Source organism: Tachypleus tridentatus, chromosome 1 (genome assembly GCF_004210375.1).
Source record: "Tachypleus tridentatus isolate NWPU-2018 chromosome 1, ASM421037v1, whole genome shotgun sequence".
In the NCBI taxonomy this organism is placed as follows: Eukaryota; Metazoa; Arthropoda; class Merostomata; order Xiphosura; family Limulidae; genus Tachypleus; species Tachypleus tridentatus.
Window position 1 is genome coordinate 182,345,510 of NC_134825.1, and position 19,880 is coordinate 182,365,389.

At 29.1% G+C, this 19,880-nt stretch overlaps 1 protein-coding gene across 1 annotated transcript in view; it reads right to left on the bottom strand.

The window, feature by feature from the left end:
- Positions 1-1,571: 1,571 nt before the first annotated feature.
- The window catches only part of LOC143233826 (uncharacterized), a 44,237-nt gene continuing 25,928 nt past the window's right edge, over positions 1,572-19,880 (bottom strand). The window contains exons 13-14 of the mRNA XM_076470553.1: positions 3,377-3,517; positions 1,572-2,867 (exon numbers count right to left, since the gene is read on the bottom strand). Of these exons, the coding sequence (XP_076326668.1) occupies positions 2,761-2,867; positions 3,377-3,517 (248 nt within the window). The 3' untranslated portion in view covers positions 1,572-2,760. The remainder of the gene's footprint in view (positions 2,868-3,376; positions 3,518-19,880) is intronic.

Consider the following 19,880-nt stretch of genomic DNA (forward strand, 5'->3'; position numbering starts at 1 on the left):
GGATTCCTCATTACTATGATTTTATATTTAGGAAGGAAGCCTAAATCATTTGTCATCTAATTTTGTGAATGTTTTTCCTTGTTTAGAGGCTCATACCAGGTAGATTGAAATACTGCCTATTACAAGTAAATAATAGTTTCATATTGTTTCACCAGTGTTATTTATTTATTTTATGTTAGTTCATTCACTGACGTAAAGTCGTGTTTTATAATCCGTACTTCAATAAAACAAGGTAAAATAAATATTTGTTTTTTGTATTATTTATGCAAGTAAAAGTTGGTGAACTGAAATCCTATAGATCTAGTTCTGATGAACGATGTCATATGATTATCTTAAAAAATAAATTATCAAAAAATATAAAAATAACAGTTTACTCTATAAAAGCATTTTTGCAAAAATAAAAAAGGCAAGTCTTCGTTGTGAATACACTATACGGTTTCCAGGGCAGAAGCCGAGCGAAACAACTCACGAGTAAATAGCAAAACATTCTGTCATATCAACCGCTAGAAAAAAGTAACGGAAAAAAAAGGAATACTTGATTATATCGTTTCATCAGAAACTTTGTACAGAAGTAAACAAAACCTTGACATAAAAATAGTAGAATACATCTTGGTTTAGTATTTACAATACACTTGCAGCTCTTGAAATTCATAAAATACATTTTAAATTATTGCAAGAAAAGTAACTTTGACCGCAACATTAACAACAAAGTCATTTTCTTTAATGTTCCACAAAATAATAAATATTTTGGCCTAAAATATGTTCATAATTTTGGCCTGTTTAGGATTCGCCACGAAGCAAATACTTTGTTTCTCCTTGAGAAAACTTTTAAGAAAAAATCGACTCTAGATAATTTTGGGAATTTCGTGGAACACACTTTTTAAAATAAAATTAGTTATTTAAAAATAAAGGATTTATAAATCAAATTTTTAGATATAAGCACCGTTTTGGATAGCATCGCTGATACCATAACACAAATTCTCGTTAACTTCGTGATGGAAACGCATTTGACTTCGAAAGCTACTATAGAATTTATTATTCTAGTCTTTGGTGCATATAAAATGTCATATATACTCAAATTAATTCTAGATTTATTATTTAAACTATCTCTGCTCGTGGTGTTCTATTTTATTAACCCCATCTCACCGGTGTCTCAGTGGGCTTATAACGCCAATAACTGTAGAAATGTTGATTGTAAAACAAAGTGTGATTTTTAAGAAATAAACGAGTCCAGATAAAATAGTTTAAGTTAAAAAGATGTAAAGTAGAAACTCATATGTAAGGCTTATTCCTTGTGTCCGTCATTTATTAGATAATCGTTTTTGTTTATTTGTTTTCTATCGCAAAGCTATACAAAGAGTTATCTGCTCACTGTTTACCGAGGAGAATTGGATTTTGAATTTTAGTATTGTAAGTCTATAAATTTACTGCTTATGGGAGAGGCGCCTTTATCTCGCACATATCAAATTGTCTTTTGTGTCATATAAATTTTACTCGTACAAAATAAATTATGTGAAAAACTTGAAACATTTTAAGATAAATCGTTTCATTTATATTTTATTTTACCTCAGGTACAATAATATAATTTTAAAAATAAACAGAACAAATTGGCTTCATCCACCTTCAATTTGCAGCTAAGCCATTCGGTACATTGATAGACTAAGCTAACCACTGACGTTATCAACAAAGGTCTGTTAAAACTTTCTGAAAACAAACTGGTAACTAGTAGACTTATGTGATTGTTTGTTTGTTTGTTTCGGAATTTCGCACAAAGCTACTCGAGGGCTATCTGTGCTAGCCGTCCCTAATTTAGCAGTGTAAGACTAGAGGGAAGGTAGCTAGTCATCACCACCCACCTCCAACTTTTGGGCTACTCTTTTACCAACGAATAGTGGGATTGACCGTAACATTATAACGTCCCCACGGCTGGGAGGGCGAGCATGTTTGGCGACGCGGATGCGAACCCGCAACTCTCAGATTACGAGTCGCACGCCTTAACGCGCTTGGCCATGCCGAGCCAGACTTATGTGAAATAACAATTTTCTCAGATACAGTAGTTTATAAATACTACAGAATTAAATTTTTGTCAAATTTTCAAACCAAACTCTTGCTGTTGATGAAGAAGCAATACAGCTTCTTAGAATGATAAATTGTTTCATTAAAACCCAGAGACTTTCTTTAAATTGATAGTGATAAAGAGTGCTGTCACCTTTTATTTTAAACAAATATTTCTGCATTTTATTATTATTATGAAATTTTGCGATACATGACGCCACCAAGCTCCTACAAAAAATTCTGTAGACGTGTACAACTTTTTTCCTGACAAATTTAATGTTCGCATAGGACAAAAATGCAATAAACAGTTCAATACCACTAGACGAAAACAAATAAAAAACAACGTTTTCTTGGATGCTTATCTTCGCCATCTCTGTCTTATTATTAATTCTTTAGCGCTCAACAATATACGTCTCTTGATTTTAGTTGGGTACAAATACGCCATTTTTGTTTTTCGACACAACGAACTCTTTGTTTCGCTGCTCCACACTTTTAGTGCTAGAGGTTCATCATCCACACTTGTCTTTCAGAAATATTTTAAGTTTTTTGTTCTTTTAATTCTTTGAAAGCTCAGAAGACAAATCACAATTTCAGGAATCGTCGTCAGTAGGACTAGCTTATAGTTTCCTGTCGACGAAGAAATGGTAAAAACTGTATTGTGTTTCGATAACCCTGTTTGTGATTCCTGTTGCAAGACAGAAATAATCATGCTATTCTAACATAGTTGGTTATTAGAAGAAGCCACATCACTTGCACAAGATTTGACAGCACTCTCTTACAGGAATGAATAGAACGGCCTTGGTTTGGTTGTTCTGACAATAAATAAGTGTAATATGTTATATCTTAGAAAAAAGTGGTTTATTAGTTTAAAAATCTTTAATTAATTTTATGTACCTTCGGTCCAATTCTTTACGACAAAAAATTACAAAATGTCAGCTATTTTCTTCTAATCAACAAGAGACAACCATTTTTAAAAACTGAATAATTCATCTCTTCATATTCAATAACATAACTTACGTCATCTAACTCTTCGACAGATACTACGTTTCAAACTGTATATGTTAACATATACTCTGATAAATCGTTTTCAAATAGCCGCGGTGGATGAAAATCGATATATTATCTTATATATTATATTATTTTCTTTTAATTAAGGTTTACGTTAAAGAACCCATCTTTAGCGTCTCGTATAATAACGTAACAAGAGAAAGTTTACGTACTTAGATTTAAGTAACAGTAATGAAAAGAGATTCTCCACCTAAGCCAGTTCTTTCTTATCTTACGTAGAAGTAAAAACATTCGATTTAAACAGCTCTCTTACCAGTATTGCACTTCCCTGGCGGAGAAGTAGGCTTATCGTTATTACCACTAGAGGGCGACATGCCTTGCGAAAATGGGATCAGCGCTGGTCTCCATGGAAGCTTAATATGTTTAACTGTTACTGGAACTTGTGGACAAGATACTGAAAAATGCAAATATTGTTAAAGTTATGGTACATTAGGAAACGATGTCGCTTTGAGACGTTAAAAACACTGTCCGCCTACACCGTAAACCTTTGTCGCCTTTAAGAAATAAAATATTGCCGCTTTCAGAATTAAAACATTTTCATGATGACGAGAAACCCACTTGAAATAAAAATGTATTCTCAAAATGGCTGTTATGGGTATTAAAACTTTAATAAAAATAAAGTACATCTTCACATCTGTGCCACGTAATAATATCGTTGATAGATCATAAAACATTTTTACTTCTAGACTATAGCAAACAATCGCTTCTAGCTTACAAGTATTTTGTCTAAAAACTAATCCCAGTGACTTCAATCTGTTAATTTATCTTTATAGCGCTTGTCGTTTTAAAGTATGTTTTCACCTCTTATCAGATTAAACTTTTGTTTATTTGTTGAATTTTGCTCAAAACAAAGCGAGGGCTGTCTGCGTTCGCCGTCCCTAACTTTGATAAGATGGGCTCGTAGTCAACAGTCAAACCTTAATAGTTATTTTGAGAAGAAACTTTTATGGAAGCAGAAATCAACATTATTATTTTATTAATGAAAATGTTTCTTAAGAGAAACAACTTCGTCCTGGTCTGAGAACAACCAAGTTAGAAATACCCGCTTGTTGTTCTTTGCATTAGGGGGTTCTTGTAAATCATCAGAATATTCGATTTCTGGTTTAATCATTCTTTTCATATAGTCACTTGTTTTAAAGCAAAGTCACAACGTGCCAGAGGACATCGCACACTGCCCCGAATCCGAGTTGATGTAAAACTAGAAAAGGAATCCAGGATCGATGTCATACCAGAATGAAAACAATAGCGACACCGCTGCTGTCTGCTGTGTGTAATGTATTATAAGACCGTAAACTTATCACTGACCCACCAGGGGACAGGATGGACGATATTGTTTCACTTTATTTTGTACTTTTATTCGAAGGTTGTTGTTAAACTTTGAGTACTGATAAACAGAGAAAAACACCAGTTATAAATAAATATTTCTTCCGGTGGGGCAAGGGTAAGTGTCAAGACGTACAAGGCTAAAGTCCTGAGTTCGATTCCTCCCTATGGACAGACGGCTGGAAAAAAGAGGTGGATTAGTTGGGTGCAACTGCCCCGAACCCTTTCCATCGAATCCCCCCAGCCTAAAATAAAACTATTATAAATACTCAAAAACTGAAGGTCGTTTTTTAAAAAAGAACATATCTTCAATTGCACTGCTATGACAACTGTTACTTTAGTCTTTTCACAATAATCTATAAATCATTGTAAATATTTGTTAACAGCTGGCCTTTCGTCAATATCTTTTGTTTCATTTAACAACAAAAACCGTTCTCATTACTTTATCATTTTTAAATCTATTAATTAATAATGTTATCTATCCACAGTTTGTACTCGTGTATTTCTCAAACTCTAGTTTATTGTTTTTTTGTTTTGTTTTCTGAATTTCGCGCAAAACTACTCGAGGGCTGTCTGCGCTAGCCGTCCCTAATTTAGCAGTGTAAGACTAGAGGGAAGGCATCACCACCCACCGCCAACTCTTGGACTACTCTTTTACCAATGAATAGTGGGATTGACCGTCACATTATAACGATCCCACGGCTAAAATGACCAGCATGTTGGGTGCGACCGGGATTCAAACCCGCGACCTTCGGATTACGAGTCGAATGCCTTAACCCACCTGGTCATGCCGGGCCTGTAGTTAATAAAAACTACTCAACTGTTGTTTACTTAGCGATAGAGAACATTAAACATGTTTAATAATCTTCATTAAACAGTTAGTGTAACATTCACCTTGTTTAATAATCTTCATTAAACAGTTAGTGTAACGTTCACCTTGTTTAATAATCTTCATTAAACAGTTAGTGTAACATTCACCGTGTTTAATAATCTTCATTAAACAGTTAGTGTAACATTCATCGTGTTTAATAATCTTCATTAAACAGTTAGTGTAACATTCACCTTGTTTAACAATCGTCATTAAACAGTTAGTGTGACATTCACCTTGTTTAACAATCTTCATTAAACAGTTAATGTAACATTCACCTTGTTTAATAATCTTCATTAAACAGTTAGTGTAACATTAATCGTGTTTAATAATCTTCATTAAACAGTTAGTGTAACATTCACCTCGTTTAATAATCTTCATTAAACAGTTAGTGTAACGTTCACCGTGTTTAATAATCTTCATTAAACAGTTAGTGTAACATTCACCTTGTTTAATAATCTTCATTAAACAATTAGTGTAACGTTCCGTGTTTAATAATCTTCATTAAACAGTTAGTGTAACATTCACCTTGTTTAATAATCTTCATTAAACAATTAGTGTAACATTCACCTTGTTTAATAATCTTCATTAAACAATTAGTGTAACATTCATCGTGTTTAACAATCTTCATTAAACAGTTAGTGTAACATTCACCTTGTTTAATAATCTTCATTAAACAGTTAGTGTAACATTCACCTTGTTTAATAATCTTCATTAAACAGTTAGTGTAACATTCACCGTGTTTAATAATCTTCATTAAACAGTTAGTGTAACATTCACCTTGTTTAATAATCTTCATTAAACAGTTAGTGTAACATTCACCTTGTTTAATAATCTTCATTAAACAATTAGTGTAACATTCACCTTGTTTAATAATCTTCATTAAACAATTAGTGTAACATTCATCGTGTTTAACAATCTTCATTAAACAGTTAGTGTAACATTCACCTTGCTTAATAATCTTCATTAAACAGTTAGTGTAACATTCACCTTGTTTAATAATCTTCATTAAACAGTTAGTGTAACATTCACCGTGTTTAATAATCATCATTAAACAGTTAGTGTAACATTCACCGTGTTTAATAATCTTCATTAAACAGTTAGTGTAACATTCACCTTGTTTAATAATCTTCATTAAACAGTTAGTGTAACGTTCACCGTGTTTAATAATCTTCATTAAACAATTAGTGTAATGTTCACCTTGTTTAATAATCTTCATTAAACAGTTAGTGTAACATTCACCTTGTTTAATAATCTTCATTAAACAGTCAGTGTAACATTCACCTTGTTTAATAATCTTCATTAAAAGTTAGTGTAACATTCACCGTGTTTAATAATCTTCATTAAACAGTTAGTGTAACATTCACCTTGTTTAACAATCTTCATTAAACAGTTAGTGTAACATTCACCGTGTTTAATAATCTTCATTAAACAGTTAGTGTAACATTCACCGTGTTTAATAATCTTCATTAAACAATTAGTGTAACGTTCACCTTGTTTAATAATCTTCATTAAACAGTTAGTGTAACGTTAACCTTGTTTAATAATCTTCATAAAACAGTTAGTGTAACATTCACCTTGTTTAATAATCTTCATTAAACAGTTAGTGTAACATTCACCGTGTTTAATAATCTTCATTAAACAATTAGTGTAATGTTCACCTTGTTTAATAATCTTCATTAAACAGTTAGTGTAACATTCACCTTGTTTAATAATCTTCATTAAACAGTCAGTGTAACATTCACCTTGTTTAATAATCTTCATTAAAAGTTAGTGTAACATTCACCGTGTTTAATAATCTTCATTAAACAGTTAGTGTAACATTCACCTTGTTTAACAATCTTCATTAAACAGTTAGTGTAACATTCACCGTGTTTAATAATCTTCATTAAACAGTTAGTGTAACATTCACCGTGTTTAATAATCTTCATTAAACAATTAGTGTAACGTTCACCTTGTTTAATAATCTTCATTAAACAGTTAGTGTAACGTTAACCTTGTTTAATAATCTTCATAAAACAGTTAGTGTAACATTCACCTTGTTTAATAATCTTCATTAAACAGTTAGTGTAACATTCACCGTGTTTAATAATCTTCATTAAACAGTTAGTGTAACATTCACCGTGTTTAATAATCTTCATTAAAAGTTAGTGTAACAGTCACCGTGTTTAATAATCTTCATTAAACAATTAGTGTAACATTCACCGTGTTTAATAATCTTCATTAAACAGTTAGTGTAACATTCACCGTGTTTAATAATCTTCATTAAACAATTAGTGTAACGTTCACCGTGTTTAATAATCTTCATTAAACAATTAGTGTAACATTCACCGTGTTTAATAATCTTCATTAAACAGTTAGTGTAACGTTCACCTTGTTTAATAATCTTCATTAAACAGTTAGTGTAACATTCACCTTGTTTAATAATCTTCATTAAACAGTCAGTGTAACATTCACCTTGTTTAATAATCTTCATTAAAAGTTAGTGTAACATTCACCGTGTTTAATAATCTTCATTAAAAGTTAGTGCAACATTCACCGTGTTTAATAATCTTCATTAAACAGTTAGCGTAACATTCACCTTGTTTAACAATCTTCATTAAACAGTTAGTGTAACATTCACCGTGTTTAATAATCTTCATTAAACAGTTAGTGTAACATTCACCGTGTTTAATAATCTTCATTAAACAGTTAGTGTAACATTCACCTTGTTTAATAATCTTCATTAAAAGTTAGTGTAACATTCACCGTGTTTAATAATCTTCATTAAACAGTTAGTGTAACATTCACCTTGTTTAACAATCTTCATTAAACAGTTAGTGTAACGTTCACCGTGTTTAATAATCTTCATTAAACAGTTAGTGTAACATTCACCTTGTTTAATAATCTTCATTAAACAATTAGTGTAACATTCACCTTGTTTAATAATCTTCATTAAACAATTAGTGTAACATTCATCGTGTTTAACAATCTTCATTAAACAGTTAGTGTAACATTCACCTTGTTTAATAATCTTCATTAAACAGTTAGTGTAACATTCACCTTGTTTAATAATCTTCATTAAACAATTAGTGTAACGTTCCGTGTTTAATAATCTTCATTAAACAGTTAGTGTAACATTCACCTTGTTTAATAATCTTCATTAAACAATTAGTGTAACATTCACCTTGTTTAATAATCTTCATTAAACAATTAGTGTAACATTCATCGTGTTTAACAATCTTCATTAAACAGTTAGTGTAACATTCACCTTGTTTAATAATCTTCATTAAACAGTTAGTGTAACATTCACCTTGTTTAATAATCTTCATTAAACAGTTAGTGTAACATTCACCGTGTTTAATAATCTTCATTAAACAGTTAGTGTAACATTCACCTTGTTTAATAATCTTCATTAAACAGTTAGTGTAACATTCACCTTGTTTAATAATCTTCATTAAACAATTAGTGTAACATTCACCTTGTTTAATAATCTTCATTAAACAATTAGTGTAACATTCATCGTGTTTAACAATCTTCATTAAACAGTTAGTGTAACATTCACCTTGCTTAATAATCTTCATTAAACAGTTAGTGTAACATTCACCTTGTTTAATAATCTTCATTAAACAGTTAGTGTAACATTCACCGTGTTTAATAATCATCATTAAACAGTTAGTGTAACATTCACCGTGTTTAATAATCTTCATTAAACAGTTAGTGTAACATTCACCTTGTTTAATAATCTTCATTAAACAGTTAGTGTAACGTTCACCGTGTTTAATAATCTTCATTAAACAATTAGTGTAATGTTCACCTTGTTTAATAATCTTCATTAAACAGTTAGTGTAACATTCACCTTGTTTAATAATCTTCATTAAACAGTCAGTGTAACATTCACCTTGTTTAATAATCTTCATTAAAAGTTAGTGTAACATTCACCTTGTTTAACAATCTTCATTAAACAGTTAGTGTAACATTCACCGTGTTTAATAATCTTCATTAAACAGTTAGTGTAACATTCACCGTGTTTAATAATCTTCATTAAACAATTAGTGTAACGTTCACCTTGTTTAATAATCTTCATTAAACAGTTAGTGTAACGTTAACCTTGTTTAATAATCTTCATAAAACAGTTAGTGTAACATTCACCTTGTTTAATAATCTTCATTAAACAGTTAGTGTAACATTCACCGTGTTTAATAATCTTCATTAAACAGTTAGTGTAACATTCACCGTGTTTAATAATCTTCATTAAAAGTTAGTGTAACAGTCACCGTGTTTAATAATCTTCATTAAACAATTAGTGTAACATTCACCGTGTTTAATAATCTTCATTAAACAGTTAGTGTAACATTCACCGTGTTTAATAATCTTCATTAAACAATTAGTGTAACGTTCACCGTGTTTAATAATCTTCATTAAACAATTAGTGTAACATTCACCGTGTTTAATAATCTTCATTAAACAGTTAGTGTAACGTTCACCTTGTTTAATAATCTTCATTAAACAGTTAGTGTAACATTCACCTTGTTTAATAATCTTCATTAAACAGTCAGTGTAACATTCACCTTGTTTAATAATCTTCATTAAAAGTTAGTGTAACATTCACCGTGTTTAATAATCTTCATTAAAAGTTAGTGCAACATTCACCGTGTTTAATAATCTTCATTAAACAGTTAGCGTAACATTCACCTTGTTTAACAATCTTCATTAAACAGTTAGTGTAACATTCACCGTGTTTAATAATCTTCATTAAACAGTTAGTGTAACATTCACCGTGTTTAATAATCTTCATTAAACAGTTAGTGTAACATTCACCTTGTTTAATAATCTTCATTAAAAGTTAGTGTAACATTCACCGTGTATAATAATCTTCATTAAACAGTTAGTGTAACATTCACCTTGTTTAACAATCTTCATTAAACAGTTAGTGTAACGTTCACCGTGTTTAATAATCTTCATTAAACAGTTAGTGTAACATTCACCTTGTTTAATAATCTTCATTAAACAATTAGTGTAACATTCACCTTGTTTAATAATCTTCATTAAACAATTAGTGTAACATTCATCGTGTTTAACAATCTTCATTAAACAGTTAGTGTAACATTCACCTTGTTTAATAATCTTCATTAAACAGTTAGTGTAACATTCACCTTGTTTAATAATCTTCATTAAACAGTTAGTGTAACATTCACCTTGTTTAATAATCTTCATTAAACAGTTAGTGTAACATTCACCTTGTTTAATAATCTTCATTAAACAATTAGTGTAACATTCATCTTGTTTAATAATCTTCATTAAACAGTTAGTGTAACATTCACCTTGTTTAATAATCTTCATTAAACAGTTAGTGTAACATTCACCTTGTTTAATAATCTTCATTAAACAATTAGTGTAACATTCACCTTGTTTAATAATCTTCATTAAACAATTAGTGTAACATTCATCGTGTTTAACAATCTTCATTAAACAGTTAGTGTAACATTCACCTTGCTTAATAATCTTCATTAAACAGTTAGTGTAACATTCACCTTGTTTAATAATCTTCATTAAACAGTTAGTGTAACATTCACCGTGTTTAATAATCATCATTAAACAGTTAGTGTAACATTCACCGTGTTTAATAATCTTCATTAAACAGTTAGTGTAACATTCACCTTGTTTAATAATCTTCATTAAACAGTTAGTGTAACGTTCACCGTGTTTAATAATCTTCATTAAACAATTAGTGTAATGTTCACCTTGTTTAATAATCTTCATTAAACAGTTAGTGTAACATTCACCTTGTTTAATAATCTTCATTAAACAGTCAGTGTAACATTCACCTTGTTTAATAATCTTCATTAAAAGTTAGTGTAACATTCACCGTGTTTAATAATCTTCATTAAACAGTTAGTGTAACATTCACCTTGTTTAACAATCTTCATTAAACAGTTAGTGTAACATTCACCGTGTTTAATAATCTTCATTAAACAGTTAGTGTAACATTCACCGTGTTTAATAATCTTCATTAAACAATTAGTGTAACGTTCACCTTGTTTAATAATCTTCATTAAACAGTTAGTGTAACGTTAACCTTGTTTAATAATCTTCATAAAACAGTTAGTGTAACATTCACCTTGTTTAATAATCTTCATTAAACAGTTAGTGTAACGTTCACCGTGTTTAATAATCTTCATTAAACAGTTAGTGTAACATTCACCGTGTTTAATAATCTTCATTAAAAGTTAGTGTAACAGTCACCGTGTTTAATAATCTTCATTAAACAATTAGTGTAACATTCACCGTGTTTAATAATCTTCATTAAACAGTTAGTGTAACATTCACCGTGTTTAATAATCTTCATTAAACAATTAGTGTAACGTTCACCGTGTTTAATAATCTTCATTAAACAATTAGTGTAACATTCACCGTGTTTAATAATCTTCATTAAACAGTTAGTGTAACGTTCACCTTGTTTAATAATCTTCATTAAACAGTTAGTGTAACATTCACCTTGTTTAATAATCTTCATTAAACAGTCAGTGTAACATTCACCTTGTTTAATAATCTTCATTAAAAGTTAGTGTAACATTCACCGTGTTTAATAATCTTCATTAAAAGTTAGTGCAACATTCACCGTGTTTAATAATCTTCATTAAACAGTTAGCGTAACATTCACCTTGTTTAACAATCTTCATTAAACAGTTAGTGTAACATTCACCGTGTTTAATAATCTTCATTAAACAGTTAGTGTAACATTCACCGTGTTTAATAATCTTCATTAAACAGTTAGTGTAACATTCACCTTGTTTAATAATCTTCATTAAAAGTTAGTGTAACATTCACCGTGTTTAATAATCTTCATTAAACAGTTAGTGTAACATTCACCTTGTTTAACAATCTTCATTAAACAGTTAGTGTAACGTTCACCGTGTTTAATAATCTTCATTAAACAGTTAGTGTAACATTCACCTTGTTTAATAATCTTCATTAAACAATTAGTGTAACATTCACCTTGTTTAATAATCTTCATTAAACAATTAGTGTAACATTCATCGTGTTTAACAATCTTCATTAAACAGTTAGTGTAACATTCACCTTGTTTAATAATCTTCATTAAACAGTTAGTGTAACATTCACCTTGTTTAATAATCTTCATTAAACAGTTAGTGTAACATTCATCGTGTTTAATAATCTTCATTAAACAGTTAGTGTAACATTCACCTTGTTTAACAATCGTCATTAAACAGTTAGTGTGACATTCACCTTGTTTAACAATCTTCATTAAACAGTTAATGTAACATTCACCTTGTTTAATAATCTTCATTAAACAGTTAGTGTAACATTAATCGTGTTTAATAATCTTCATTAAACAGTTAGTGTAACATTCACCTCGTTTAATAATCTTCATTAAACAGTTAGTGTAACGTTCACCGTGTTTAATAATCTTCATTAAACAGTTAGTGTAACATTCACCTTGTTTAATAATCTTCATTAAACAATTAGTGTAACGTTCCGTGTTTAATAATCTTCATTAAACAGTTAGTGTAACATTCACCTTGTTTAATAATCTTCATTAAACAATTAGTGTAACATTCACCTTGTTTAATAATCTTCATTAAACAATTAGTGTAACATTCATCGTGTTTAACAATCTTCATTAAACAGTTAGTGTAACATTCACCTTGTTTAATAATCTTCATTAAACAGTTAGTGTAACATTCACCTTGTTTAATAATCTTCATTAAACAGTTAGTGTAACATTCACCGTGTTTAATAATCTTCATTAAACAGTTAGTGTAACATTCACCTTGTTTAATAATCTTCATTAAACAGTTAGTGTAACATTCACCTTGTTTAATAATCTTCATTAAACAATTAGTGTAACATTCACCTTGTTTAATAATCTTCATTAAACAATTAGTGTAACATTCATCGTGTTTAACAATCTTCATTAAACAGTTAGTGTAACATTCACCTTGCTTAATAATCTTCATTAAACAGTTAGTGTAACATTCACCTTGTTTAATAATCTTCATTAAACAGTTAGTGTAACATTCACCGTGTTTAATAATCATCATTAAACAGTTAGTGTAACATTCACCGTGTTTAATAATCTTCATTAAACAGTTAGTGTAACATTCACCTTGTTTAATAATCTTCATTAAACAGTTAGTGTAACGTTCACCGTGTTTAATAATCTTCATTAAACAATTAGTGTAATGTTCACCTTGTTTAATAATCTTCATTAAACAGTTAGTGTAACATTCACCTTGTTTAATAATCTTCATTAAACAGTCAGTGTAACATTCACCTTGTTTAATAATCTTCATTAAAAGTTAGTGTAACATTCACCGTGTTTAATAATCTTCATTAAACAGTTAGTGTAACATTCACCTTGTTTAACAATCTTCATTAAACAGTTAGTGTAACATTCACCGTGTTTAATAATCTTCATTAAACAGTTAGTGTAACATTCACCGTGTTTAATAATCTTCATTAAACAATTAGTGTAACGTTCACCTTGTTTAATAATCTTCATTAAACAGTTAGTGTAACGTTAACCTTGTTTAATAATCTTCATAAAACAGTTAGTGTAACATTCACCTTGTTTAATAATCTTCATTAAACAGTTAGTGTAACATTCACCGTGTTTAATAATCTTCATTAAACAGTTAGTGTAACATTCACCGTGTTTAATAATCTTCATTAAAAGTTAGTGTAACAGTCACCGTGTTTAATAATCTTCATTAAACAATTAGTGTAACATTCACCGTGTTTAATAATCTTCATTAAACAGTTAGTGTAACATTCACCGTGTTTAATAATCTTCATTAAACAATTAGTGTAACGTTCACCGTGTTTAATAATCTTCATTAAACAATTAGTGTAACATTCACCGTGTTTAATAATCTTCATTAAACAGTTAGTGTAACGTTCACCTTGTTTAATAATCTTCATTAAACAGTTAGTGTAACATTCACCTTGTTTAATAATCTTCATTAAACAGTCAGTGTAACATTCACCTTGTTTAATAATCTTCATTAAAAGTTAGTGTAACATTCACCGTGTTTAATAATCTTCATTAAAAGTTAGTGCAACATTCACCGTGTTTAATAATCTTCATTAAACAGTTAGCGTAACATTCACCTTGTTTAACAATCTTCATTAAACAGTTAGTGTAACATTCACCGTGTTTAATAATCTTCATTAAACAGTTAGTGTAACATTCACCGTGTTTAATAATCTTCATTAAACAGTTAGTGTAACGTTCACCTTGTTTAATAATCTTCATTAAAAGTTAGTGTAACATTCACCGTGTTTAATAATCTTCATTAAACAGTTAGTGTAACATTCACCTTGTTTAACAATCTTCATTAAACAGTTAGTGTAACGTTCACCGTGTTTAATAATCTTCATTAAACAGTTAGTGTAACATTCACCTTGTTTAATAATCTTCATTAAACAATTAGTGTAACATTCACCTTGTTTAATAATCTTCATTAAACAATTAGTGTAACATTCATCGTGTTTAACAATCTTCATTAAACAGTTAGTGTAACATTCACCTTGTTTAATAATCTTCATTAAACAGTTAGTGTAACATTCACCTTGTTTAATAATCTTCATTAAACAGTTAGTGTAACATTCACCTTGTTTAATAATCTTCATTAAACAGTTAGTGTAACATTCACCTTGTTTAATAATCTTCATTAAACAATTAGTGTAACATTCATCTTGTTTAATAATCTTCATTAAACAGTTAGTGTAACATTCACCTTGTTTAATAATCTTCATTAAACAGTTAGTGTAACATTCACCTTGTTTAATAATCTTCATTAAACAATTAGTGTAACATTCACCTTGTTTAATAATCTTCATTAAACAATTAGTGTAACATTCATCGTGTTTAACAATCTTCATTAAACAGTTAGTGTAACATTCACCTTGCTTAATAATCTTCATTAAACAGTTAGTGTAACATTCACCTTGTTTAATAATCTTCATTAAACAGTTAGTGTAACATTCACCGTGTTTAATAATCATCATTAAACAGTTAGTGTAACATTCACCGTGTTTAATAATCTTCATTAAACAGTTAGTGTAACATTCACCTTGTTTAATAATCTTCATTAAACAGTTAGTGTAACGTTCACCGTGTTTAATAATCTTCATTAAACAATTAGTGTAATGTTCACCTTGTTTAACAATCTTCATTAAACAGTTAGTGTAACATTCACCGTGTTTAATAATCTTCATTAAACAGTTAGTGTAACATTCACCGTGTTTAATAATCTTCATTAAACAATTAGTGTAACGTTCACCTTGTTTAATAATCTTCATTAAACAGTTAGTGTAACGTTAACCTTGTTTAATAATCTTCATAAAACAGTTAGTGTAACATTCACCTTGTTTAATAATCTTCATTAAACAGTTAGTGTAACATTCACCGTGTTTAATAATCTTCATTAAACAGTTAGTGTAACATTCACCGTGTTTAATAATCTTCATTAAAAGTTAGTGTAACAGTCACCGTGTTTAATAATCTTCATTAAACAATTAGTGTAACATTCACCGTGTTTAATAATCTTCATTAAACAGTTAGTGTAACATTCACCGTGTTTAATAATCTTCATTAAACAATTAGTGTAACGTTCACCGTGTTTAATAATCTTCATTAAACAATTAGTGTAACATTCACCGTGTTTAATAATCTTCATTAAACAGTTAGTGTAACGTTCACCTTGTTTAATAATCTTCATTAAACAGTTAGTGTAACATTCACCTTGTTTAATAATCTTCATTAAACAGTCAGTGTAACATTCACCTTGTTTAATAATCTTCATTAAAAGTTAGTGTAACATTCACCGTGTTTAATAATCTTCATTAAAAGTTAGTGCAACATTCACCGTGTTTAATAATCTTCATTAAACAGTTAGTGTAACATTCACCTTGTTTAACAATCTTCATTAAACAGTTAGTGTAACATTCACCGTGTTTAATAATCTTCATTAAACAGTTAGTGTAACATTCACCGTGTTTAATAATCTTCATTAAACAGTTAGTGTAACATTCACCTTGTTTAATAATCTTCATTAAAAGTTAGTGTAACATTCACCGTGTTTAATAATCTTCATTAAACAGTTAGTGTAACATTCACCTTGTTTAACAATCTTCATTAAACAGTTAGTGTAACGTTCACCGTGTTTAATAATCTTCATTAAACAGTTAGTGTAACATTCACCTTGTTTAATAATCTTCATTAAACAATTAGTGTAACATTCACCTTGTTTAATAATCTTCATTAAACAATTAGTGTAACATTCATCGTGTTTAACAATCTTCATTAAACAGTTAGTGTAACATTCACCTTGTTTAATAATCTTCATTAAACAGTTAGTGTAACATTCACCTTGTTTAATAATCTTCATTAAACAGTTAGTGTAACATTCACCGTGTTTAATAATCATCATTAAACAGTTAGTGTAACATTCACCGTGTTTAATAATCTTCATTAAACAGTTAGTGTAACATTCACCTTGTTTAATAATCTTCATTAAACAGTTAGTGTAACATTCACCTTGTTTAATAATCTTCATTAAACAATTAGTGTAACATTCACCTTGTTTAATAATCTTCATTAAACAATTAGTGTAACATTCATCGTGTTTAACAATCTTCATTAAACAGTTAGTGTAACATTCACCTTGTTTAATAATCTTCATTAAACAGTTAGTGTAACATTCACCTTGTTTAATAATCTTTATTAAACAGTTAGTGTAACATTCACCGTGTTTAATAATCATCATTAAACAGTTAGTGTAACATTCACCGTGTTTAATAATCTTCATTAAACAGTTAGTGTAACGTTAACCTTGTTTAATAATCTTCATTAAACAGTTAGTGTAACGTTCACCGTGTTTAATAATCTTCATTAAACAATTAGTGTAATGTTCACCTTGTTTAATAATCTTCATTAAACAGTTAGTGTAACATTCACCTTGTTTAATAATCTTCATTAAACAGTTAGTGTAACATTCACCTTGTTTAATAATCTTCATTAAACAGTCAGTGTAACATTCACCTTGTTTAATAATCTTCATTAAAAGTTAGTGTAACATTTACCGTGTTTAATAATCTTCATTAAAAGTTAGTGCAACATTCACCGTGTTTAATAATCTTCATTAAACAGTTAGTGTAACATTCACCTTGTTTAACAATCTTCATTAAACAGTTAGTGTAACATTCACCGTGTTTAATAATCTTCATTAAACAGTTAGTGTAACATTCACCGTGTTTAATAATCTTCATTAAACAGTTAGTGTAACATTCACCTTGTTTAATAATCTTCATTAAAAGTTAGTGTAACATTCACCGTGTTTAATAATCTTCATTAAACAGTTAGTGTAACATTCACCTTGTTTAACAATCTTCATTAAACAGTTAGTGTAACATTCACCGTGTTTAATAATCTTCATTAAACAGTTAGTGTAACATTCACCGTGTTTAATAATCTTCATTAAACAATTAGTGTAACGTTGACCTTGTTTAATAATCTTCATTAAACAGTTAGTGTAACGTTAACCTTGTTTAACAATCTTCATAAAACAGTTAGTGTAACATTCACCTTGTTTAATAATCTTCATTAAACAGTTAGTGTAACATTCACCGTGTTTAATAATCTTCATTAAACAGTTAGTGTAACATTCACCGTGTTTAATAATCTTCATTAAAAGTTAGTGTAACAGTCACCGTGTTTAATAATCTTCATTAAACAATTAGTGTAACATTCACCGTGTTTAATAATCTTCATTAAACAGTTAGTGTAACATTCACCGTGTTTAATAATCTTCATTAAACAATTAGTGTAACGTTCACCGTGTTTAATAATCTTCATTAAACAATTAGTGTAACGTTCACCTTGTTTAATAATCTTCATTAAACAGTTAGTGTAACGTTCACCTTGTTTAATAATCTTCATTAAACAGTTAGTGTAACATTCACCTTGTTTAATAATCTTCATTAAACAGTCAGTGTAACATTCACCGTGTTTAATAATCTTCATTAAACAGTTAGTGTAACATTCACCGTGTTTAATAATCTTCATTAAAAGTTAGTGTAACAGTCACCGTGTTTAATAATCTTCATTAAACAATTAGTGTAACATTCACCGTGTTTAATAATCTTCATTAAACAGTTAGTGTAACATTCACCGTGTTTAATAATCTTCATTAAACAATTAGTGTAACGTTCACCGTGTTTAATAATCTTCATTAAACAGTTAGTGTAACATTCACCTTGTTTAATAATCTTCATTAAAAGTTAGTGTAACATTCACCGTGTTTAATAATCTTCATTAAAAGTTAGTGCAACATTCACCGTGTTTAATAATCTTCATTAAACAGTTAGTGTAACATTCACCTTGTTTAACAATCTTCATTAAACAGTTAGTGTAACATTCACCGTGTTTAATAATCTTCATTAAACAGTTAGTGTAACATTCACCGTGTTTAATAATCTTCATTAAACAGTTAGTGTAACATTCACCTTGTTTAATAATCTTCATTAAAAGTTAGTGTAACATTCACCGTGTTTAACAATCTTCATTAAACAGTTAGTGTAACATTCACCCTTTTTAATAATCTTCATTAAACAGTTAGTGTAACATTCACCGTGTTTAATAATCTTCATTAAACAATTAGTGTAACGTTCACCTTGTTTAATAATCTTCATTAAACAGTTAGTGTAACGTTAACCTTGTTTAATAATCTTCATAAAACAGTTAGTGTAACATTCACCTTGTTTAATAATCTTCATTAAACAGTTAGTGTAACATTCACCGTGTTTAATAATCTTCATTAAACAGTTAGTGTAACATTCACCGTGTTTAATAATCTTCATTAAAAGTTAGTGTAACAGTCACCGTGTTTAATAATCTTCATTAAACAATTAGTGTAACATTCACCGTGTTTAATAATCTTCATTAAACAGTTAGTGTAACATTCACCATGTTTAATAATCTTCATTAAACAATTAGTGTAACGTTCACCTTGTTTAATAATCTTCATTAAACAGTTAGTGTAACATTCACCGTGTTTAATAATCTTCATTAAAAGTTAGTGTAACAGTCACCGTGTTTAATAATCTTCATTAAACAACTAGTGTAACATTCACCGTGTTTAATAATCTTCATTAAAAGTTAGTGTAACAGTCACCGTGTTTAATAATCTTCATTAAACAATTAGTGTAACATTCACCGTGTTTAATAATCTTCATTAAACAGTTAGTGTAACATTCACCGTGTTTAATAATCTTCATTAAACAATTAGTGTAACGTTCACCTTGTTTAATAATCTTCATTAAACAGTTAGTGTAACATTCACCTTGTTTAATAATCTTCATTAAACAGTTAGTGTAACATTCACCGTGTTTAACAATCTTCATTAAACAGTTAGTGCAACATTCACCTTGTTTAACAATCTTCATTAAACAGTTAGTGTAACATTCACCGTGTTTAATAATCTTCATTAAACAGTTAGTGTAACATTCACCGTAAAAACGTCAATCATGTGTATGTGATAGGTGTAGAAGTCGAACTAAA